General features: G+C 40.4%; 1 protein-coding gene across 1 annotated transcript in view; it reads right to left on the reverse strand.

The window, feature by feature from the left end:
* Positions 1 to 595: 595 nt before the first annotated feature.
* The window catches only part of LOC114559657 (synaptotagmin-9), a 162,277-nt gene continuing 137,154 nt past the window's right edge, over positions 596 to 25,718 (reverse strand). The window contains exons 5-8 of the mRNA XM_028584443.1: positions 7,621 to 7,741; positions 4,470 to 4,641; positions 3,794 to 3,923; positions 596 to 694 (exon numbers count right to left, since the gene is read on the reverse strand). Coding sequence (XP_028440244.1) covers positions 596 to 694; positions 3,794 to 3,923; positions 4,470 to 4,641; positions 7,621 to 7,741 — 522 coding nt within the window. The remainder of the gene's footprint in view (positions 695 to 3,793; positions 3,924 to 4,469; positions 4,642 to 7,620; positions 7,742 to 25,718) is intronic.

A 25,718-nucleotide genomic window follows, 5' to 3' on the forward strand; every position in this document is an offset into this window, starting at 1 on the left:
CTTGTAACACCCCCTAGTGAGCAATTTTCGTAAAACGTGTGGGGGACCTCCAGAGCGTCACGACAAAGAAGAATGTAAAGTTCGGCATTGATAGCAACTATTTTGGCCGAGATATGGCAAAGTTGGTGTTTTCATAGTTAGCTACACAAATTAGTTTGTGCATTATATGCACAATTTTTATCGTATGAAAATTCTTTTTACAACTTTTTGTCAGTTCAATCTGGAGATGCTACGGTCCAAGTTTCGTGCAGATCAGTCGTACGATATAAGAGGAGTTCCAAAAAGTAGCTTTTTGATAAATCGCGATTTTTCACGCATAAAAGTCAGGCAGAAATGGGCAGGGCCTATATCTTGTGATTCAGTTGGATCCAGGGAACGCGTAGATGTATGGTTTTAGAATGTCGGGTGTACGGTGTGGGAGTTATAGGGACACCTAGTGGTGGAAGTGGGTCAATGTTTGCGCCTGAGGTCCTTGCAGAGTTTAGGACAGTCCTGGAAATGGCAACCCCCCACCATGTACGGTTTAGGTTGTAGTCAGAGTTTTAGGCGCAGCAGAAGAATGGAAAAGAAGAATAAAAACTAGGACTGCAAGCAGTTATGACGGGGTCCAAGCCTCCGATGCCAGTCGCCCCTGACGCCCCAGGAGCTGCGCCAGTCGCCCCCGATGACCCGGGGAGCTGCGCCAAAGCGGGACCTAAAGCATTACGTGGAGGGGGCAAACATTGGTGAATATCGAGAGGTTTGATTCGCAAGCTCTGCTTTACGGTGTGAGCTGTGACGTCTGCGGTACATTGCCCTTGCAAATGTAGTGGTTAACATTTCATCTCCATGCATAGAGACTACTTTTAACAATTTTCTACAATAAACAAACTTCTTAACCCCCCTGAGAGCATGGAGGGGGGGAGGCAGGTGTGGTGGTTGAAGGAGCAGGGGAGGTGTTCAGGTTGTTATTAATGGTGTCATAGGCGCCAATTTAGTTTTCCTCCGTGGGTGCTCACAGGTGCACGCCCTTTAAAAAAAAAAAAAAAAAGTAGTCAAAAATTGTTTGCATTTCAGAACCTTAGGAAATGGACAGCAGCTGACGCGAACACACACGCCTATTAACTTGATAATTTAGCCGTAAAGTAGGCTTTCACCTCAGGACAGCGCCACAATACAGATAGGATTGGAGATGAAAAGTTAAACTGGCACATAACCGCGAACAGCTTTGTGGGAAATTAAGAATCAATGCCACCAACATAACACTATGACAGATGCTCCACTTAGCCCCAACTGCAATGTTCAATTTTAAATGAATGTAGCCTACTGGCAGTCTGGCACATGTGGGTGGTCACTCTTTTCTCTCATTTTTTCAATCCAAAATCAACATGATTCATAGGCGCCGTTACCATGGGTGCTCCGGAGCTCGAGCACCCACGGTAACAGCACCTATGAATCATGTTGATTTTGGATTGAAAAAATGAGAGAAAAGAGTTGCATTTGTTCACTGTGAAGGTTGTAGAAACTTTGTCAGGTGGGTTAAGAAGTGTGTTAATTGTAGAAAAGAAGTGGAGCATGCGAAAGCAAAAACCAAAACGTAACGGTAGGAGGCAAACATCAGTAAAGTGTGAGCTGCAAGGTCTGTGGTACATTCCCATTGCAAATATGCCATTAACATTGATTGAGTAAAAGGGACAAAACTTGTCTACGTTTATTATAGTGCCCCCTAATGTCCGATCTTCGCCAAATTTGCTACAGATTCTCAGAGCGAACGAGCATGCCGAACAAGCATCACAAGTTTCGTGTTGATTGCATTTACCGTGGCAGAGATATTGCAATTGCAAATTTTCCATTGAAATGCATTGAGTTATTGGCCAAAACAAATAAACGTTGCTTATAGTGCCCCCTAAAGGCTTATATACGCCAAATTTGGTACAGAGCATTGTAGTGTGATGTTGAACAAGGAACATTTAATTTGGCAGATATGATAAAGTTAGTGTTTAGTAGCTAGCTAGGAAAATTTGTTTGGTCGTCAAATGCACATTCTTTAACGTAAAATTTTTTTTTTTAAACGCATGAGGGCCCTTCAGAGGTTCATTGAAAACAAGATTCTAAAGTTAGGCGTTGATAGCATTTATTTTGGCCAAGATATGGCAAAGTTGGTGTTTTCATAGTTAGCTACACAAATTAATTTGTGCGTAATATGCGAAATTTTTATCCTATAAAAATTATTTTTATTAACTTTTTGTCAGGACCATCTGGAGATGCTACCTGCCAAATTTTGTGCCAATCAGTCGCACGGTCTAGGAGGAGATAAAAAAAGTAGGTTTTTGATAAATCACTTTTTTTCACGCATAAAAGTCTAGGCAGAAATGGGCGTGGCCTATATCACGTGATTCAGTAGGTTCCAGTGAACGCGTGGATGTATGGTTTTTGAATGTCGGGTGTATGGTGTGGGAGTTATAGGACCAGTCCTGAAAATGGCAACCCCCCACCATGTACGGTTTAGGCTGTAGTCAGAGTTTTAGGCGGAGAAGAATAATGATGATGGAGATGGAAAATAATCCTTAGAAAAAACAATAGGCTTCCACAGCCCTGCTGTGCAAATGGCGTAGCTCTTGCTACCACCGGTTCTTGCAGACTCGGGCTTGGACCCCTAACTAGAACTGCAAGCAGTTATGACGGGGCCAAAGCCTCCGATGCCAGTCACCCCAGACGCCCTGGGGAGCTGCGCCAGTCGCCCCCAATGACCACGGAAGCTGCGCCAATGCGGGACCTGATGCATTAGGTGGGGGAGGGGCAAACATTGGTGAATATCGAGAGGTTTGATGCACAAGGTCTGCGGTATTCTGCCATTGCAAATGTAGTGGTTAACAGTTCATCTCCATGCATATACAGACTGCCTTAACAATTCTCTACAATAAACAAACTTCTTAATCCCCCTGACCACAGGGGACAGCAGAGAGAAATGAGAGAGTGACTGAGAGGTTGGAGGGGGGTAGGCAGGTGTGGTGGTTGAAAGAGCAGGGGAGGTGGTCAGGTTGTTGTAAATGGTGTCATAGGCGCAGATTTATTTTTTCGTCCGTGGGTGCTCACAGACGCAAGCCCTTTAAAAAAAAAAAAAAAAAGTAGTCAAAAATTGTTTGCATTTCAGAACCTTAGGAAATGCACAGCGTCCGATGCGAACACACACGCCTATTAACTCGATAATTTTGCCGTAAAGTAGGCTTTCAACTCAGGACAGCGCCACTTCTCACAAATACAGATAGAATTGGAGATGAAAAGATTAACTGGCACGTAACCGCGAGCAGCTTTGTGGGAAATTAAGAATCAATGACACCAACATAACCAATCACACTATGACAGACGCTCCACTCAGCATAATTTTGGATTGAAAAAGTGGGAGAAAAGAGTTACATTTGTCCACTCTGAAGGTTGTAGAAACTTTGTCAGGTTGGTTAAGAAGTTTGTTTATTGTAGAACACCAGGGGAGCACGCGAAAGAGAAAACCAAAACATAACGGTAGGAGGAAAACATCAGTAAATATTGAGAAGTGTGAGCTGTGATACATTCCCATTGCAAATATTCAATTAACATTGATTAACTTGAATAGGGTTCCACAGCCCTGCTGTGTGAACGGCGTAGCTCTTGCTACCGCCGGTTCTTGCAGACTCGGGCTTGGACCACTAATGATTAATCCTTAGAAAAACAATAGGGTTCCACAGCCCTGCTGTGCGAACGGCGTAGCTCTGCTACCGCCGGTTCTTCCAGACTCAGGCTTGGACCCCTAATAATAATAATAATTGGCCCATACCTCCATTAGCGGGTGCCAGTGTGCAATGGGTTTCCTTGGGTATGTCAGCATCTCATTCCAGTGGTCTCGCCCAAGGCTCTCAGCCTCATTGCCCACCCTGCACACCCCGATCACTTCATTATGTCCGACCCTAAAGGACAGAAAGAACAACACATGGAGACTCAAAAATGTTGCATAATTTAATGTACTGTAGATTTAACCGATATACGTAAGTAGAGGTGACAGGTTATTTGGGGCAGATAAAGTTTTAATGGTACTGAGTAACTTAAAAATGTATATTATTTTGAATTGTTTTTGCACTTGGCACAAGAGCCCGCTATGTGGTGATAGCCCCACTATTGCAATGTCAAGTGCCCTAAGTGTGGGAAAACAACAATATGCATGCCCAAGTCTTTCGCAATTAAGCGGGTGGCACAACTTTCAGGATCTCACCAAACATGAAAGCAGCAGGACAACACTATAAAATTGGGCTTCCTTTGCAGAGCAAACATAGCTAACCAAATCTGGAGCGCATACAAATGGGGAATTGATCTGTATAACAGCAAATTGCAGAGAACATGTATGTGCTCAGTCTGATTATTATTATTTTTCTGATTTTGCATCTGTCCAAAGTAGTTGTTGACCCACCATTTTTTCCACCTAACAGGTATCTGTGATACATAGGTAACTTACTAACCGATCATAGTCCATGACAGCTATGAGCAGGCTAATCTGGTTGATGTTCTCAGGAGGAACATCAAACACAATGGCTTCATTGTACAATGGGTTTAGAGTGTTACGCTTGGTTGACGTCTTCCTCTTCTTTAGCCTCCGGCCTTCACACATCAAGGACACTTTCACATATGGATCTGGAGAAAGGTAACATGTGGCAAGTTCATTAAGGATGCCAAAATGTCTTGGCATGGACAGCCATTAACACAAAATACTATATTGACTATAATAAAGCACTTAACCACCTTATGTGTATATTAGACTAAACCACCTCTCAGTGGAAACATTGCTTTGTGGTTGCGGAGGGGAGGAAGAGGAGGAGAACCCCTCCCATCCCCTCTGTGATGAACTGGTGAGGATGAGGAGCACGTTCAGCCACAGACTCATTTCTCCTCAGCACACCACAAAGCGCCTTGGCCAGTCACCATCAAGCTCCACAACCTAGCTTGACCCCCACATGAGAACTTTAATTATGGTGTTGACTTTTGACTACCAACTCCTTCATGAACTCTGGAGCACATGAACTACTAAGATGTACATTTCCGAACTTTGACAGAAGCCTGTCTCATCCATACACAGAGTGCGTGTACATGAATCCGGTGTCACGTCATAATCAAGTCCATACCTGCCAACACTCCCATTTTTCCCAGTTTTCTCAACAATTTTCAACAGTGTTGGGCGCAACAATTTACATGCATCATACCTAGTCATATCGACAACCTCCATGCTTTTTGTAAGGTAATGTAGCACATGGTGGGAAAAATGACCCAGCACATTAAAACACAGCGGGTTTTACAGTACACTTAAAAGTCATCCACCATGCAAATCTCCCAGATTTTGAAAACAAGTCTGTTAGTCTTAATTAGCCGCCTGACTGGAGTGGGTGTTGTCTACCTGTGCCGTGAAGTTGAAGAGGGTCTGGGAAAGAAGAAAACAGGAAGATGGGACATGTGGTGGTGGAACAGCTCAGTGAAAGACCGCTGAAAAGGATTGTGGTTTGGATTTGTCGTGATGTTTTCCAAGTTTATATATTATGTCAAACTTTACCAAATGAACTGTCAAGCAAGTGGCAACGGAGTGGGATACTGCAACACCAATTAACAAAGGACTGAGAGATGAGGACGCGCAGAGGCGAGGGAACCAGGTAGTTCTTAACCTTTTCAGTCGGTGGCTAATCATTCAGTTCGTGGTTTCAAGTGTACGAGTAAAACCAAGCTACGTCTGGTGAAATCCTAGACGTAGCGAGAGCAATCAAGTTCCCAGGGTTGGTTATGCCGTGACACTGATTATGATTGGGTTTTTGGAGGATCCCATTTATGTGTTTGAGCATGTAAACACCATATCCCATTTTCAAAAACCCAGATAAGCCCTTATCCCGTTGATTATAAACCTGGGCAACCTGTTCTCACTCCCAACTTGTAAAACATGGACGCTTGTCCACCTGTCCACCTGCCTGTCACCGTAAATTGCGCTGTAGCAAAGCCTTAAGTACTTGTGCTATGATACGGCTGAGTGCTACGATATTCCCAATGCTGATGTTATGACTGTTAGAAATTATTCTGATGCCAATATTTGTAATGTAGCGAGGAGTTTAACAACTGCTGGAATGGAATGTGAACGCTGAGTCGGAGATTCATTGGCATCTTTGATTTCTTCCAGTAGCCTAAATGTAATATTGCATGGCTGCTTAATCTGTAATGCTTAATGATTTTGTGTTCACTCAATTGAAAAAGTGTGATCCTTGTGGCAAAAATCCTTTTCCTTGACCTATGTTTTCGTCTTGCTTGGATTACTGCTGCCATTTCATCAGGAGGCATATGTGAGGAAACCCACTTGCGGCTGGTTTACACCTGCTTTTAAGAGGTGGACAATTTTCACCGCAAAATAGAGGCGCGCTGTTACGGGATGTTTTTGTACATACCACGGAATACATAATTAGGCACACTTTACGCTTCTACCTCTCATCTCTTCATGGAAAACTCCCACTTTCCCCTTGACCGTCCCGTGAACGCATATGCATGACAGGGAAAAGCGCCATTTTGCCATTTTCAGTTCCCGCGACAGGCAGTCTGCGCTTTTACCTCAGTGTAGCATGTTTGTACATACCTCGCCATGCTTTTACGCGCACGTTGCAAAACAAATACGCCTGAAGTGGGCACAAAAGCATTAGTACATGAGGCCCTCGGTGTCTGTATGGATCGCACAGGGCAGAGCAGCAGCTCCGCGGCGCGTGAAGATGGCGTAGTAGTAAGAGCGACAATGGTAGCAAGTAGTAATAAAGCCCAAAATTCTGCGTAGGGAAACAAAAAAGAAACCTGGATAATCCTCATTGAAACGGGTTATTCACTTCCATGTAAATTTACTCATAGCTCTATTGTTGATCGGCTGTACATATATCATTCATATCTCAATGTTAATTTCATTCATATATTTGTGATACACTGTACATAAATTCACTAATACACTCATTATATATGCATTCATATTTTCACTAAAGATAAACGTAGAGCAGCAGATGTATTTTCATTCATATATTTATTGTACATTTATATTTATTGGACTGTTACATATGTCCACTAATTTCATTTTAGTGATCCGGTGCAGATATCTAGGACCAGCAGCTCGGTATTTAATTATTGGTATACCTATTGTTATTCTTGTGTTTATTATTATTATTATTATTATTATTATTATTATTATCTATATTGGTGGGTTCTTGACTCTTACCTCTACTCTCTTATGTTTCATTCTCACTGCTGTTGCGCAAAGTAGGGTTGGGTACCAAACACGGTACTTTTTAGGGTACAGAATGAATTACGTCGGTTCTACCAAGTACCAATTTGCATTAAATCAATCTGTGCCAAATGTCGGTACCTGAGAGTATCAAGCTTCTCTGTTCTCTCCTCTGTTCTCTCCTCTGCATTTTTGACAGAGAGCCGCAACACACTCACAGACAGAGGGATATTTTTACAACTGAAATTAACTTTACAGAAGAAAAGTATACCATTGGCTACTGGCACCGAATTTCAGATTAAAATCTGAACTGTACCCAACACTACAGCTACGTCACCTGAATCTCCCTACAGGGATATCATATCTTGTCAGTCATTACCCACCTGAAGCTCCAGTGATGTCCATGGCTTTGAGATTTCTGGCCTTGATCATGGTGATGGTGAGTCTGCCAGCCGTGGGGAGATAGCACAATGAGAACATCAGCTCTCCTAGGTCCACATTGTCCTGTAAAAAAACAAAAAAACAAAAATTATTAGTAAGCTTTCATTCAGCTATTATCAACATTTAAAAGAGAAGAGAAAACATCAACTTAAGCACGCTAACGCTACACCATGCCTTGTCTCTGAGTTGTAGTTTAAAACTTTTACAGCCATTTTAATAAAATGAAGGGTTTCATTTGGGCTGGAGGCAGCTCCTCTGTGTGCGCTGTAAAAAAAAAAAATATATATATATAAAATATATATATATATATATATATATATATATATATATATATATATAAAATATTTTTACTTATTTAACTGTCTAGTAAAGTTCAAAGACAGAGTTTAAAAAGTGCAATCCCCATGTTTACATATGTTTATTAAAGTAAATAATAATTAAAAATCTAAATACTACTAAGTGTGGTGAAGCCACATATTTGTTTGCATATTTCTGCAATCTGCACTTTAGTTTGTGTGATTTGTTTCTGACTTTCATATGAATGTTTACACCAAGCTTGGTCAGTGCTCAATATAATAATAATAATAATAAATTGAATTTATATAGCGCTTTTCACAGACTCAAAGTCGCTTAATAAATTATAATAATGATTAATATACTACTGTGATTGAAGTAGTTAAATAAAAGATGTCATTCATATAAATTCATGCATCACCTAATTTCATCATCACATACAGGCCTGGCCTCCAGGAAAGAACAGTTTGTTTAAACTATCTAATCGTGTGTTGTTCATACTATACAATGATTTATTGTTTGTCTTTGTTGAATAATACAGAAGACAAAGAGCTTAAAAAATAATCGCATATTAAATCGCAATCGCAATATTGGTAAAAGAAATCGCAATTAGATTATTTACCAAAATCGTTCAGCCCTAATACTGTAGCACCTCTAGACTGAATTAGAAATGTAGCTATATATCAATTACCTAGGCTCTTAGCAGTACAGTTGATAAGACTCAGCAACATTGCACAATCTCAGCAAAATACAATTAACAGAAATGTTTTATTTTGCAATCAAAAAGACCCCAAAATAAAATTAAACTTGATTGTCTGTTTAGTTAAAAAAACAGAATTAATTGTCTTTGTAAAAATAGTGAAAGTCAATCTAAAGCAACACATCTAAAGGCCTTTCAGAGCGAACACGAATAATTTGTGCAAATATTTCTCACATCAATAGAAATATTTGATCCCAATAATCTCTATGAGTCTTTCCACACTGAATTTGAAACTGACCAAGACTGACCATTATGCCTTGTATTAAAGATCATTATCACTAATAAACACATCTACATATCACCTCATTGGATTCTGTTCAGTTAGGAAATGCAACCACATTCTAACTCTTTTACACAAAGTTCTCTGTGTGTGTGTGTGTGTGTGTGTGTGTGTGTGTGTGTGTGTGTGTGTGTGTGTGTATACATGCATGCATGCATGTAGTACAGTACAACAGCAACTGCAAGCAAACTGCAAAATGCATCTGTGGCCACAAGTTGGTACCAAATGACCTGCACACACTAAGACTTTTAATCAGAAATAACAATTGGATTAGCTATGCTGTTTTCAAGATTATTGGCAGGTCACGGAGTCAAGCTCGGCAGATGAATGAATCTATTATGACGAAGTGGCCCTTACTGAAATGAAGCATAGCGTAAATTCTGGCAGGTTACGGAGTCAAGCTCAGCTATTATCTCAGCTGGAAAAACCAGGCTGCTCGCCCTGTGGTTCGTCATGTCAACCCACGCCCAAGGGGATGATTCTTGGCGGATCGACTGCGATATGGGTCCTAGCTCCTACAATCCGAGGCCGGGAAGGCCAGCAGTGATGGGAACTCCATTGCCACTTGCAGTCGCTGTCATGAATTCCAGGATTGAAGTCCGGCGTGAAATCAACTCCACCGCTAACCCTGCGCCGGTGTCACTAATGGATGACGTCATTCCAGGATCCCATTCCCTTGGAGAACGCTGGGAAGTGCAGTTCTAAAGCGCAAGTACAGTAGACTTTTATGCGATAAAGGCAGTGATGTTCCCTGTAATTGTTAAAATGTTCCCATAATTCTAGCAGGGGGTTCTTGCCAAAGCCCCCAGGAACAGCGCCATGTCTTGAAGCAACCATGGGCTTAGTGGCCAGTGGTGAAATTGCAAAGTCTGACAACCCGCTGACCCAGAAAGACTTTTCCCATAGATTGTGTTTCACGGTTGAAAATGTTTTTTGGGGGTACATCAGCTTACCAATCTGAATACTTGGATGGTCATTGTTCAAACCATCATGTTTAAAATAAATAAAATAATAAAATAAAAATACATTGCACTGCTATGCAGGCTCATATGACGGTTCTCCTGAGTTCCTGTAGCTGTAATTACGGTAATAATGGCTGTGGATTATCATGTGTGTTATCTTATGATGCATCTGAGCGCTGTATGCTGTACAGCCTGTAAAAGCTGTAACGTGGATGTGTTGATATGTTGAGAAGGTAAAATGTCACTCCAACTTCAGATAAAAAAGTTGCTACAACTTCTCTCCTGTTAAAATGTATTTCCAAGCAATAAGGCAAAAAAAGGTAGGTTTTCACAGCTGTGGGCGACAGTCTACTTCGCTCTGAAAGCTCCACAGAAAGTCGCCTTGATCCTTTGTCTATTCTGCTCGACCACAGCTCTTCAGGCCTCAGGCGCACGGCACTGAGAACTGCTGATTGGACTCAAAAATAGCAAGTTCAACAGTTCAGTCATCTGTAACTTTCCAGTGTGCTTAGTTCAACGAAAAGGTCCTCTGGGTTGTCCCAGAAATGAAACCTTCCCATCAGACTCCCTAGCAACATGCTCTGAAAATCCTCATTGAAGGATCTCCTTCTGTGAATTCCTGCACTCTGAGTTAACCCTTTATCTGCACTATGAGTTCAACTGAAACATTCCATTATATAGAAAGAAAGTTATTAAAACTGATCATATAATCCAGAAAATCATTATTACTAATTGTTTATATAATTATGATATATATGATATATAACTCTTCTCCATCTTCTCTAACCTCCTTGACCCCTCCTCCTTCCTCCCTTCTACCAAGTCACTTTGTCAACTACTTAATAAAAACGATAGATGACATACGCTCTTCAGTCACCACTTCTGAAGTCAACTTTCCATCCAACACATCATCCATTTCTCTTTTCTCCTTCACCCCTCTATCTCCTAACCAAGTTCCGACCTTGCTCTTGGGGGTATTAATTGAATTGTTGGTTCTTTGTAAATTATAGTATGGTCTAGACCTACTCTAACTGTAAAGTGTCTTGAGATATTTCTTGTTTTTTGATACTATAAATAAAATTGAACTGAATACCCTCAGCCTGCCCAACCACCTCCCCCCTTGACACCATCCTTCATCCCAACACCTCTTGTTTCCCAAACTCTCTCAAAGAAGCAACTCAATGCATCTGAAGTAAACAACTAAAGACTTGTCGCTCTTCTTCCATCTCTCTTCAAAACACTATCTTTCTCTTTCTATGTGCTATCTTTAAAGCTACATTGTGTAAGAATTTCTCCCATCTAGCGTTGAAATTGTATATGACAACCAACTGAATATTACTTTATAGCGCATTATAACTCCTATGGTGGCCGTATTATTCCAAGAAGTACGACTTTGTCCGTGAGTGTTCCTTCCAGTGTAATAATAGTTCTACGTTATTTTGGTACCATTTGCTAACATGCTATCAGGTTCCCAAACATATGCAAGCTAATATTAGTAAAGTCTCAGTGCTATTGTTATTCTGTATATTGTATGAGATTAACAGTGTAAGACAATGTTTACAGCGTAGGAGAGAAGCAACGGAGGTTTGTGTTTTTAATTATTTCTCTGAGCAGTATGAACAATCATGTCAATGAAATTAGCTCTTAGTATCTCCATCGTTTACACGCAGCTGTTCTAGCTGTAGCTAGTCTGTGTTAAAACTCCATTATGTGAGTTGTCTGCCAGGGAAATCACGACACATATGATTACGTTTATGTTACAAGGTAGACAATCCTTTTTCATCATTGACGCAAGGAAAAGTATCCTAGACGTCGTTCTAGCGTTATGCACATCCATGCTATAGTTAGCCAAGCAACTATAAAACTTTGAATTTACACAAATAGGCCGAATTACCTTTAAAAATTACACAGTGGAGCTTTAATCAAGTCTCTTCTTATCTTCACCAGAATAACCTCTTTGATCCCCACCAGTCTGGTTTCAAGGCAGGCCACTCAACTGAAACTGTCCTACTTGCTTTCACTGAGCAATTCTAGAGCGGCCTCTGTGGTCATCCTTCTGGACATTTCTGCTGCATTTGACACAGTGAACCACCAGATCCTTATTTCAGCCCGTCAGCATCTGGGGGTATACCTCAAAGGCCGTAACTACCGGGTAACTCTGAGAGAATCTGTGTCAGAACCTTGTTCACTGACAACTGGGGTCCCTAAAGGTTTTGTCCTCGGTCCCCTCCTCTTCTTTCTGTACACTAACTCTCTTCATTCTCTAGTCTGAAACACAGGTAGCAACACATATCTCTCATTGGATGTTCAAATACCACTTGAAACTCAAACTTGACAAGACAGAGCTGCTTTTCCTTCCAGTGAAGGACTCCCCCACCCATAATCTGGTTTAGGCTCTTGTCATCTCACATCTAGACTACTGCAACTCCCTCCTGGCTGGTCTGCCTGGAAGTGCCATCCAACCTCTGCAGCTCATCCAGAATGCAGCAGCTCGACTGGTCTTCAACCTACCCAAGCTCTCTCACACTACACCGCTTCTCCGCACCCTTCACCGGTTAATAGTTGCTGCCCACATCACCGGTTACCAGTTGCTGCCCACATCCGCTTCAAGACACTAGTGCGCGTACCATGCTGCGAACGGCTCAGGCCCAGCTTACATCCAGGGCATGGTTAAAGATTAAACCTCAGCCCGTTCAATCCGCTCTGCATTGGCCAATCTGCTTGATGCTCCCTCACTGCAAGGTACGTGATTCTTGCTTTTCGGAGTGTGTACCTTCATGGTTGAATGCATGTAATTTGACACTCAACTACAGTAGTTAACCCTTTAGTGACAGCATATTCTACACATTGATCTGTTACCACCAAGAACTGTAGATCATTGAAGTAGCCTGAAACAGATGGCAGTAAAGTGTATTGCATGGCCCTGCTCTTTTACACTTACATGTACATGCATGTATGTGTGAATGATATACATACAAATCAATACGTTAGCCTTCAGGGCTTTCTGCCAGGAATGGTTTACTTTAACCCAACCATTTTCATATTCAAAAATAGTTGTATTGCCTAACATTTCAAGCCCTGAAGGCCAATTTATCCCATGGGTGCAAAAACATTGCTCCATAGTGCTACTAGTGGCCAAAAAGAGGCATTAAACTCTGCAAGCCCGCTCTCCGTGTTGTAGTTTAGGTTTTAAAAGGTGTATTTAAAAGATTTTGTGTTGTGGGAAACAAGAGAACGTCTCTTTAGTCAAAATCTTTTTTAATAATAATCAGTCTTCCAAAATGTTTGTCTCCAGCGTATGTGGCCTTAAGCGTCCATCCAATTGAGGCTCTCCGCCTCTGCTTCCTGAATAAATTCCTCAATCAATCGCCACACACCTGCAATGGCTGGGTTAAATCGGATCAACAACACCACACCCTCTCAACAAAATATGAACATTACAACATTCTCAACATTCAGTTTCTCTATGCTACCTTAAGAGTGAGGGTAGACCTACTAACTTAGCCCCTGACTTTTCCCATGGGGATTATTCCGCCCTGTTGACTTGAGTCAGTCACTATTTAACCTATACTCAGCTACATCTGCAACTGGAACATTTGTCTCAGATGTGGTTGAGTTCTGCAATTGTATAGGTAGGTGTACTGGTGTGTTGAAAAGTGCATCTGAAGAATCTCCACAAGACAGTTCTGCAGGCACTATAGGAGTCTGCAGGAGTTGATCCACATGTCTCCTGCAGACACTATCAGCAGTTTGGACTGTATAGGATACTGGTCCAGTTTTTGCAAGAACAGTTGCATGAATCCATTTCGGTTTGCCTCTGTAGTTCCTGGCCAACACAGATTCTTCAGAAGTGAAAGTTCTCTCCTCGGCCTGATGTTCTCTTCGCATACTCTGCTTCTCTTGTTGCTTTTGAACAGTGTCCTTTACTGCTGATGATTTTAAAGAGATCAAGTGGTGCGCAGATCTCTCTTAAACATCAGGCTGGCAGGATATGTCTTTGTCATTGCATGTGGAATGTTTCGGCTGGCAAGAGAGAGGTCGACATTTTCTGGGAAAAGAATTTAGATTTTAAAAATCGATCCTGATGTAATAATGTCTGTTTTGTGGGCATCCCCGAGGGTAAGGAAGGAGGTGATGCAGTGCAAAGTTTTTGGGAGGGATAAATTGAGATCTAGCACGCACACAGAACCACCAGACAGCAGGCCCAGGCAGGAGGCAGACCCAATTCTGGCAAGATTCCTAAGATCATCGGACTGGGACCTGGTGTTGCGGGCGGCGAGAGGCAAGGCAATTCAATTCAATTCAATTTTATTCATAGTATCAATTCATAACAAGAGTTATCTCAAGACACTTTATAGATAGAGTAGGTCTAGACCACACTCTATAATTTACAAAGACAATTCCAGTAATTCCAGACTGGGAGCTGGTTCCACAGGAGAGGAGCCTGATAGCTAAAGGCTCTGGCTCCCATTCTACTTTTAGAGACTCTAGGAACCACAAGTAACTGCATTCTGGGAGCACAGTGCTCTAGTGGGGCAATAATGTACTAAGAGCTCTTCTAGATATGATGGTGCTTGACCATTTAGAGCTTTGTAGGTCAGGAGAAGGATTTTAAATTCAATCCTGGGTCAATGCAGAGAAGCTAATATGATCTCTTTTCTTAGTTCTTCAGAACATGCACTGCAGCATTCTGGATCAGCTGGAGAGTCTTAAGGGTTTTATTTGAGCATCCTGATAGTAAGGAATTACAATAGTCCAGCCTGGAAGTAACAAATGCATGGACTAGTTTTTCAGCATCGTTTTGAGATAGGATGTTCCTAATTTTGGCAATGTTACGAAGGTGAAAAAAGGCTGTTCTTGAGGTTTGTTTTAAGTGGGCGTTAAAGGATATATCCTGATCAAAAATAACTCCTAGATTTCTGACAGTAGTGCTGGAGGTCAGGGCAATACCATCCAGAGTACCTATATCTTTGGATAATGAGTTTCGAAAGTGTTTAGGGCCCAGCACAATCACTTCAGTTTTGTCTGAGTTTAACATCAGAAAATTGTAGGTCATCCATGCTTTTATATCTTTGATGCATGCTTGGAGTTAACTGACTGGTTTCGTCTGGCTTAAATGATAGGTATAATTGTGTGTCATCCGCATAACTATGAAAGTTAAGTGAATGTTTCCTAATAATATTGCCTAGGGGAAGCATATACAAGGTGAATAGAATTGGTCCAAGCACTGAGCCTTTTGGAACGCCATGGCTAACTTTAGTGTACCTGGAGGATTTAACATTAACAAATTGATATCGATCAGATAAACCGGACTTAAACCAGCTTAGTGGGATTACTTTAATGCCAACTAAGTGTTCCAGTCTCTGTAGCAGGATGGTTTGGTCAATAGTGTCAAATGCACCACTAAGATCTAGTAAGACAAGTATGGAGACAAGTCTTTTGTCTGAAGCAGTTAGAAGGTCGTTAGTAATTTTCACCAGTGCCGTCTCTGTGCTATGATCCTACATCCTGACTGAAAGTCCTCAAATAAGCTATTGCTATGTAGAAAATCACATAACTGATTGGCGACCACCATCTCAAGGATTTTGGAGAGGAAGGGGCGAGTAGATATAGGTCTATAGTTGGCTAAGACCTCAGGATCAAGGGTGGGTTTTTTCAGAAGAGGTTTTATCACAGCTACTTTAAATGACTGCGGTACATATAATGTTAATAAAGACATATTGATCATATCTAGTAATGAAGTGTTAACCACGGGTAGCACTTCTTTAAGTAGCCTCACTGGGATGGGGTCTAAAAGACAGGTAGATGGCTTAGCTGAAGAGACCTTTAACAGTAGTTGTTGAGGGTTTATTGGGTAAAAGCAGTCTAAGTATATGTCAGGTCTTGCTGTTCTTTCTAGCAGTCCTGCATTTAAAGGTGAACCTTTAGAAGTTGAGCGCAAAAGGTGATGAATTTTATCTCTAATTGTTATAATTTTATCATTATAGAAGCTCATGAAGTCGTCACTACTCAGAGCTGAAGGAATAGATGGCTCAGTAGAGCTGTGACTATCTGTCAGCCTGGTTACAATGCTGAAAAGAAACCTTAGGTTGTTCTTATTTTCTTCTATTAATGATGAGTAATAGTCTGATATGGCATTTCTGACGGCCTTCCTATAGGTTTTCAAACTGTCTTGCCAATCTAAACGAGATTCTTCCAGTTTGGTGGAACGCCATTTACTTTCAAGTTATCGCAAGATTTGTTTTAATTTGCGAGTTATACCAAGGTGCTAGTCGTCCGTAGCGAGGCCGTAGCACCGTCTACAAAATTAGCAATTTGGGAGGGACTAAAGTTAACATAAAGGTCCTCTGTTATATTAAGGTATGGCTGTTGGAATATTTTCTTTAAATTTTGCTATAGCACTGTCAGATAGGCATCTATTGTAGAAGCTTTTATCTAATTTCGGGTAGTAAAAGTTTGAAAGTTATTAAGAAATGGTCTGATAATAAAGGATTCTGTGGAAATACTGTTCAATGTTCAATTTCGATGCCATATGCCCAAGGTTGAGGGTGTGGTTAAAACAGTGAGTGGCCTTATGCACACTCTGACTGAAACCAATTGAATCTAGTAAGTGTGAGTGAGTCTAAGTCTAGTGAGTTGAAAGCAATACTAAGGCTGTCGTTGTCAACGTCCACATGGATATTAAAATCACCTACAATAAGTACTTTGTCTGATTTTAGGACTACACATGATAAAAACTTAGAGTATTCAGATAAAAATTCAGAATTATAATTTAGTTTAGGTTTAGGATTAATTAACAGGCTTGAATCAAATATGGCTGCAACTCCCCCTCCTCGGCCTGAGCCTCTAAGAATTTGAGTATTAATATGACTGGGAGGAGTGGCTTCATTTAAACTAACATATTCTTCATGGCACAGCCATGTTTCGGTAAGACAGAATAGATCAATTTGATTATCTGATATCAAATCGTGTGCTAATACTTTTGTAGAAGACAGAGATCTAATATTTAATAGTCCACATCTAATTTTCCTATTCTGTTCTATCATTGCAGTGGATGTTTTAATTCCAATTAGGTTGTTAAGGATAGCCTCTTTTGTTTACCTTTGATTTAACTGATCTGAGTCGGGGGACAGACACCGTGGTTATTAGACTGTGAGTGGGTGACTGCGCTAACGGAAGCACAGAGGACTGCGTAGCACTGCACCTCTGATTACTAATATCAAACTTGGGTTGTCATGGTTTATGACCGAAAATAGACTAGGTCAGATTTTTTTATATGAGAGTGGCTCCGTCCAAAGTGGGATGAATGCCGCCTGTCCTAATCAGACCAGGCTTTCCCCAGAACGCCCCCCAGTTATCTATGTAGCCCACATTATTAGCTGGGCGGTCAATGTACGTTTTGATAGTTTGTTTATTCGTTTGAACCACAAAACAAAAAAACGAGAAACCAGCTGTTTTTCGTTTGTCGTTTCAAACCAAAAACAAAGAAACGGTAAAAAAAGAGCCGTTCTCCGTTTTTGGTTTCTGAATCCAAAAACGAAAAACGACTAAACCAAATTCAAATAACGGTCCGATTTTGGTTTTTTGAAATTCCTTTTTTCATTTCTCCATTTGAATATCTACATTAAAAGAAAGACAGATTGGCCACGTGACCTGGAAGTAATAGTAGTACATATAGCCTATAAAAATAAAAGCCAAGCTTTTAGAACGGTCATAATATGCAGCATAACGTTATACCAGAGTAACGTTAGAAGAAAAAAAAAATCAATAAATAGGCTTATATAAACCTGGACCGAAAGAAATATGTTAGCAACAGTAGTTTATTACAGTGATTTAATATCGTGCCTATTGTTAAGAATATCTAAAAGACGCGTTCTTCGATTTCTGGAGGAGGAAGGAGAGGCTTGGGTCGAATTGAAAGTTAAGCAAAAGGTTTAATGAAACTGCATGAAAACGACAAGACAAAACATATACATTGTAAACAGCGGACTGGAAACACGCTTCCCCTTTCGGGTCACAATTCACAGTCCCGTGACATGACAAAACAAATGTTACACTGCAGCTGACAGCGACTGAATCCATGCATCTCCTTGTGGAGTCACATCGAAACAGTCCTGTGACATTCCCCGGATCATACATTTATTCCCCTACATCTGGGTGGTTTCTCAAATGAAATCTTCCCCTATTGGTCAGATGTCTCTCAAAAGAAAAGTTGTATGTTCCCAATCAGTGTCTTGAGGCTACACCCGGTCACAGGATCTTACTGAGACGGTGTCAATTGTTTCCAAACTACAGCAATACTCGTTCTTTGTCTTAATCACGTCTGGCTCAACTGGCAATGGCTCTCAAAGTTGTTTAAACAATAAGTCTTTCTAGCGCTTTTACATTTATGCTAAATCAGCAATGACCTAATCAATTCTTTAGAAGCTTGAGAAGGTGTGAGCCAGACAAATGCTGATTAGGCTTAATCTGTATTGAAACATTCCTTCACTCAGTTACACAACAGTTTACATTTTTTAAGTTACATTTTTTACCTTAAAGTACATTGTTTTCAAAACGTAAGCATAGTTTTAACTATTTACTTCAACACTATCAACGTACACATCACCAGTCACGTTTAATGAGCGCATTGTTTGGTTCAATACAGTTGGTAATAGTTAACCTAAGAACTTATTGTGTGTGCAGAGTTGTTACTGTTAGCACTATTATATAGGGGAGAGCCGGGACAGTTTAAATACTTTTTAATTAAACGTAATTTACAAAGCGATCATATCGAACTGAAAGCTTATATTTTGTCACTAGCAACCTACACCTGTCATATGTCAAATATAGTTGCATTTTCAGCTTTGAACAAAACTGTTCAGGAATTATTACAGCAAAAGTGGTGCGTGCGTAATTTTTCATTCGTCCCTCCTGGTCAGGAAGATTGAAACAGCATAGGGGGACGAATGAAAAATACAATTTAACCCATTTAGGCCTAAAACGCCTGCTAAAAAAGACTTTCTTGACCATAATCTTCAACTGCATTTAAAAAAATCTATAAACAACAAAAATGACGCAGATGCGTGTTCAGGTCTTAAAAGGTAAACACACACAGATGTGTGATCAGGTTTGAATGGGTTAAGCCATATAAACTTCCCACAACTTCAATATTTTACTACATATCATCAAGGTACTCCCAAAAGGTGTTATTTTAGACTCATTGCTGTCACCTTGAAGCGTGTATGGCCTATGAAGCGTTTTTTGAAATATCATGCACTGTGGATGATTCTGCCATTTTTATAGCTAGAACAGTAGGCTACGTTTTCCCATTTATAAGTTTCTATTGTGGAAAATGTCGTTTCACTAGGTTTTTACGTGGGTTAGGTCACTGCACATCCAAATTAGTGCCCTTAACGACCCACAGCCCATCAGACGCCATAGGATAACATGGGAAAACTCGACCCCCTACCTTGTGGGGCCCATTACGGTGGAAACCACATTAAATATTAATTTACGGGACAATTGAAACGCGGGACGGATGAAACATTCCAGTTTTCTCCGAGTGCAATGATGATAGATAGACTTCATTAGGTCAAAACATAGACCATGTTAACCTCCTATCAGCCAAATATCTCCCTGTTATTTCCTTTTATGACGGAGTTACAGGCAATAAACAAGTTTTGATGGTCGAAAGTAAACTTCCTTAGCGGTTAGGGTAGCTAAATTTTTTCGATTATTAATGAGTGTTTTTCATTTAAAGTTTTGACTACATGCTTATTCGGTAGACTATTTAGTGTTCTCCACAATCCCAGACTTTCATATTGCATGCTTGTTTACATGCAAAACAGGTTATAATGGCATATGTCTATGTCGGGACGGTTGAGCTGTTTTAACTGTCCCCGACCTGGCTGTAACTCCATGTATTTTAAGTAAATGCACAAATATCTGCATTTATACAATAATTTATGGAGGGGATGGAAAAGCAGTTTTAGAAAGATGAAAATATATTTGGGCCCCACCAGGTAGGGGGTCGAGTTGTCCCGTTATCCTATGGAGACTGATGGGCTGTTGGTCGTTAAGGGCACTTATTTGGATGCAGTGACTTAACCCACGTAAAAACCAAGTGAAACGACATTTTCCACAATAGAAACATGAAAAATGGCAGAATCATCCACAGTGCATGATATTTAAAAAAAACGCTTCATACACTTAACAGATATTCACGAAGACATATAGCCCTGCAACAATCTATCTAAAAAAACACCTTTTGGGAGTACCATTCATGATATGTAGTAAAATACTGAAGTTGTGGGAAATTTATATGGCTTAAACTGTATTTTTCATTCGTCCCCCTATGCTTTTTCAATCGTCCCGACCAGTAGGGACGAATGAAACATTACGCAAGCCCCACTTTTGCTGTAATAATTCCTGAACGGTTATGTTCAAAGATGAAAATGCCTCTATATTTGACAGATGACAGGTGTAGGTTGCTAGTGACAAAATATTAGCTTTCAGTGCGATATGATCGCTTTGTAAATTACGTTTAATTAAAAAGTATTTAAACTGTCCCAGCTCTCCCCTATATAATATAGTGCTAACAGTAACAACTCTGCACACACAATAAGTTCTTAGGTTAACTATTACCAACTGTATTGAACCAAACAATGCGCTCATTAAACGTGACTGGTGATGTGTACGTTGATAGGCACGATATTAAATCACTGTAATAAACTACTGTTGCTAACATATTTCTTTCGGTCCAGGTTTATAAAATATTATGCTGAATATTATGACCGTTCTAAAAGCTTGGCTTTTATTTTTATAGGCTATATTTACTATTACTTCCGGGTCACATGGGCAACATGTCTTTCTTTTAATGTAGATATTCAAACGGAGAAATGAAAAAAGGAATTTCAAAAAAACAAAATCGGACCGTTATTTGAATTTGGTTTAGTCATTTTTCGTTTTTGGATTCAGAAACCAAAAACGGAGAACGGCTCTTTTTTTACCGTTTCTTTGTTTTTGGTTTGAAATGAAAACAGCTGGTTTCTCGTTATTTTGTTTTGTGGTTCAAACGAAAAGACAAACTATCAAAACGTACACGGACCCTGGGCATCACCCCGACAACCAGCAGTTGAAGGATGACATGCGGCTGTACATGTCATTGCTGATCAGGTTTGGCAGGGGTCCAGAGAAAACTACTGAGTCCGATATTGTCTTTGCATATGCACAAAGTGCACGCTTCTTTCGGACAGTCACTCACTTGCCCGGCTGCTCAGGGTCTGCCGGGGGACTGCTACAGAACAGAAGCTACAGTATGTTGGCCCGCACCAGCTACAGGGCGCTGGCTAGCTACGGAAGCATATGATTTTGATTCCATGGTGCGGAGCCGTGCCTCAAACTCACTAAGCCTCGTCTCCAAAGCAGCGAATAAACTACATTTATTACATGTATCTTTATCACAAAAGGAGGCAGAGGAAAAGCTAAACATTTGACACACAGAGCAAGAGAGAGGGAGAGGAATTAGCCATTGCTAATGGCTAAGCTAAAGTAGCTAACAGCGTTTTAACAATTGTGAGATCAGCGAGGAAGTCGCTGTAAGAGAAGAGAAATATAAGTGCTTGAGTATAACTGGTGTAGTTTAAATCCAAACCAGGCAAATAAAGAATAAAGCTAAATTAAACAATAAAGCAGAGTTGAGTACGTTTTTGCTGGAGCAGCAAACTAGCGTCCGTAACACGGGAACACCGAAAGTGAGACAATACGCTTACCGTAAACGTCAGCACGTCACAGACCCAACCAATCCAATCATTAATCAGTTGTAATGCCCAGGTGTCATATATAATGCTATTTCCAGACTTCTCCAGAGTGACACAGATAAAACACGACAGGTTCAAGGAGTGTAAGAAAAAGCTTCATGAGAGAGAGGTGAGATTCCGAATCTTGTATCCTGCCTAACTTAAAATAGAAGCCAAGGCTGGAGTTAAGACATTTGAATGCCCCCGAAAGGCGATGGCATTCATAGAAAATATGGAGTGATTTGTCGGTGAGGGACTTATAATGATGTGCAGCCTCTGCTGATGGCTGCATTACCTTTTTTTTCTTATTTCTCGGCTTTCTCATGGGACAGACTGGCGCTGATGTTAGACACCGGCTGGGATCCTACTTGGACATATTTCCTTTTGTATTACTCTGGTTGGACTATTTTTTTTTCGGTAGCAGTGCACAGGAAAAAGAGCGTGTGATGTGAGAACTGTTATGGACAAACTTTTTAGGGAGTTGAACTGTGCATTGTTCAGGTTCAGGTGCACATGGACTGTTCTGTGAGTATTTGGGATTTAGTTGTGTTTAGTCATCACCACTTTGTTATGTGCTCATTAACAATGTTAACAGACTAGGGAATCCCATCAAGAGGAGGAAGGTCTTAAGTCTTAAGAAAAAGAAACGCATATGTCGATTGTGGAATCTGAAAAATTGTGTGGAAGATGGGTTGGATATGTGTTATATAGTGTGGGGTCTAGCAGTAGTAGAGAGGTCATTATACTGATTAGCAAGCACCTGCAGTTTAAATTAATTAAACTAATTGAGGATACTTCGGGAAGAGTTATAAGTCTGGCTAAAATACAAGGGCAAGAACTAATTATGTCTAACATACATGCACATAATGTACACTGGTCAAAGGTTTTAGAGCACCCCAATTGTTCCAGTTTTTTATTGAAATTTTAGCAGTTCAAGTCCAATGAATAGCTTGAAATGGTACAAAGGTAAGTGGTGAACTGCCAGAGGTTAAAAAAACTAAGGTTACCCAAAACTGAAAACATGTACATTTCAGAATTTTACAAAAAGACCTTTTTCAGGGAACAAGAAATGGGTTAACAACGTAAAGCTGTTCTGCAGCAATGGAGGTTGATCAAGCTTTGAAAGTTGGTGCTACCAATTCCCATAGGTGTTCCAACTTGTCTGGATTATTTACTACGCCCTCTGCCTGTATAAAAGTACTGTTGGAACACACTGTGGTACCATACCCTCGTGAGCATTATTTGAACAGTATTGTACTGCAGAAAGTAGTGTGTTGCTATAAACATTGCATGAAAAAGGCAATTAACAATGGAAGAGAGACAGACCATCATAACACTTAAAAATGTAGGTCTTTCCTACAGAGAAATTGCGAAGAAAGTCAAGGTGTCAGTGAGTATAGTATTCTTCACCATCAAAAGGCACTTAGAAACTGGGGGAAACTCTGACAGGAAGCAAGGTATCGTAAACCTGGGTATATTATTCCCTCCACAGTTAAAAGACCTAGTTAAAATTCATTTGGATCCATTATTTAATAAAATCTCTTGTGATGTTAATAGATGGGCAACTCTCAATCTCTCAATAGCAGAGAAGATCAATGTTATAAAAATGGTTTGTGTTCCCAAGCTGACCCATTACCTTATCCAATCTCTTCCTCTGGAGGTTCCCCTGTCATATTCTAAATGGTTTGACAGGATTACAAAGACATGTATATGGAAAGGTAAAAAAATCCAGGATACATTTTAATAATAATCTCTGATAGAAAAGGTTTGGGTCTACCAAAGATGTTGTATTATTACTATGCTTTTAAGTTAAGGCATCTGGCCCACTGGTCACTTCCTCCTGAGAGAGCCCCAACCTGGTATTGTATTGAGCAATCTCTTCTTGCCCCATTATCTTCCTTACAAAGCCTGTCTGTTAAACTGTATGGTGAGACAAAAACACATCCGATAATCTCTCACTTAAATGTTGTGTTGTGTGGCCTGACTGTTTGAACTGGATCCATATCTAAATACTTCAGTTTTGGCCAAATCCAAAGTTACGTATTGTTGATCTCCCCTTTTTTGGAGTGATTGGTTGGAAAAAAGAATTGTCACACTGGTGGATCTGTATCTCGGTGGCATATTGAAATCCTTTGAGGATGTGGTACAGCAATTTGGAATCCCTAGGTCTCAATTTTTTTTTGCCATCTGTTAGTGGGGATTTTGGGATCCAGTTCTTCAGCCCCAAAGGCACCAGAATGTTTAGATAAGATTTTGTTGAAATATGAAAAAGGTCATATGGCTTCTGGGTATTATTCTATGCTTATGCACAACCTGGGGGATGGAGCCTGGACAGCCCTCAAAAAGACATGGGAAAGGGTTCTGAGTATTACACTGGATGATAAGGAGTGGGACAGAATCTGTAGGAATATTAAAACTATGTCACGTGACGTGAGGGTGCGCCTCATTCAGTTCAAGATTACTTTTTGTTATATTCTTCACTGTTTCATGTTACTAGATATAACAATGATTGCCCGGACTACGGCGGAATATTAACCGTTTATCATCATCGTCATCAGGTGTATCTTAACTACAGATCTCATAGTGGCCCAAAATACACAACAACAAGCAAAAACAGATATTGGCTACACAGCTCAAGAAATGTAGACATTGTAATTGTAATTTTAAGCTTAAGAAAAACAACATTGGTTAAAGATTAAGGCCATTAAATCAGAGTAGGTTAAGGTTTAGTCAAGGTAAGTAATGAATCAAATCCCTGAAAATCAATAGGTAGATTCAACAGAAGGCACATTATAATATGTTAAAGCTATAGTGCATAGTTTCTGTCGCCCCCATAATTCTGAGGAATGACAACATGGGGTGTGGCCTTGACCAACTGCCTCTTTGCTCGTTTGAAAGCCATGATGTCTCTCTATCATGGGTGGGCCAAGCCATGCGTAGGCAGGCTGGGGGAACGCATATTAATGTTAAAAAACCTCATAAAGTGAAATTTTCATGCCATGGGACCTTTAAACAAGTCTTTGCACCTGAGATATGGATCGTGCCTGTGACACCTGCAGTAGAAACAACATGAAATCCTTTTGAATCACACAAGATGCAGCAACAGCATGACTTGTCATTAATCAGCATGTTTCATCTGTAATAATGAAAAAGTCATGTCTGTAACATTTAAATGATATGCAACCTGTTTTTTTGGTTTGTTGCATCTCTAATTTAGCATGGCTAAACTTGTGGGATCTGCGATCAGGTTGAACTACTCCTCTATTCAGGTTAAACTACTCCTGTCTTTCAGAACAGACAAATACAACTGAACAAGAACAACAACCCTCTCCCACCCTCTGCGGTCTTGAGAAAACAAAAACAAACAAATAAACAAAAATAAATAAAAAAATGACACCTTGCCTGGTTGTTCTCCTCTAATTCTTGTGATGCTGAGGTCATTAGGACTGATACTTGTGCTGCTGCGTTTTTCCATAGGTCTATAGTTGATTTGGCTTTGTTAATCCTTGCTGTAGAGAGCTCCAGCATAACTATGTCCAGAAAATACGCCAGCCACTGTTTTATACAAAGCGTGTGGGGGGGGGGAACCAGCACTGAGCTATTATTTTTTTGGTCGCAGTTAATCTGGCTAGCCAAATTTTCTTCTGTCTCCCAAGTAGATGTAATTTAGAGTCATCATTAAGTAACAAAACAATCGGGTCAGTAGGAATTGAACATCCTATCACATCAGATATTATTGATGTTGTTTTATTCCAAAACTCATGCACCTGTTCACATTCCCAGACCATGTGCAGAAAAGTTCCAGTTTGTTCAGGTTGGCAGAATAGGGAGTAGGAATAGCTTTAGAGGCGTCCAATATGTCCTATGGCATATGTTGAAGTGGACCAAAACTGTCTCCCAATTAATTACGTTCCCCTCCGAGCTCAGCTCTCGCTCCCATTTCTTCAGTATTAGCATTATTGTT

This window comes from Perca flavescens, chromosome 8 (assembly GCF_004354835.1).
Source record: "Perca flavescens isolate YP-PL-M2 chromosome 8, PFLA_1.0, whole genome shotgun sequence".
Lineage (NCBI taxonomy): Eukaryota > Metazoa > Chordata > Actinopteri > Perciformes > Percidae > Perca > Perca flavescens.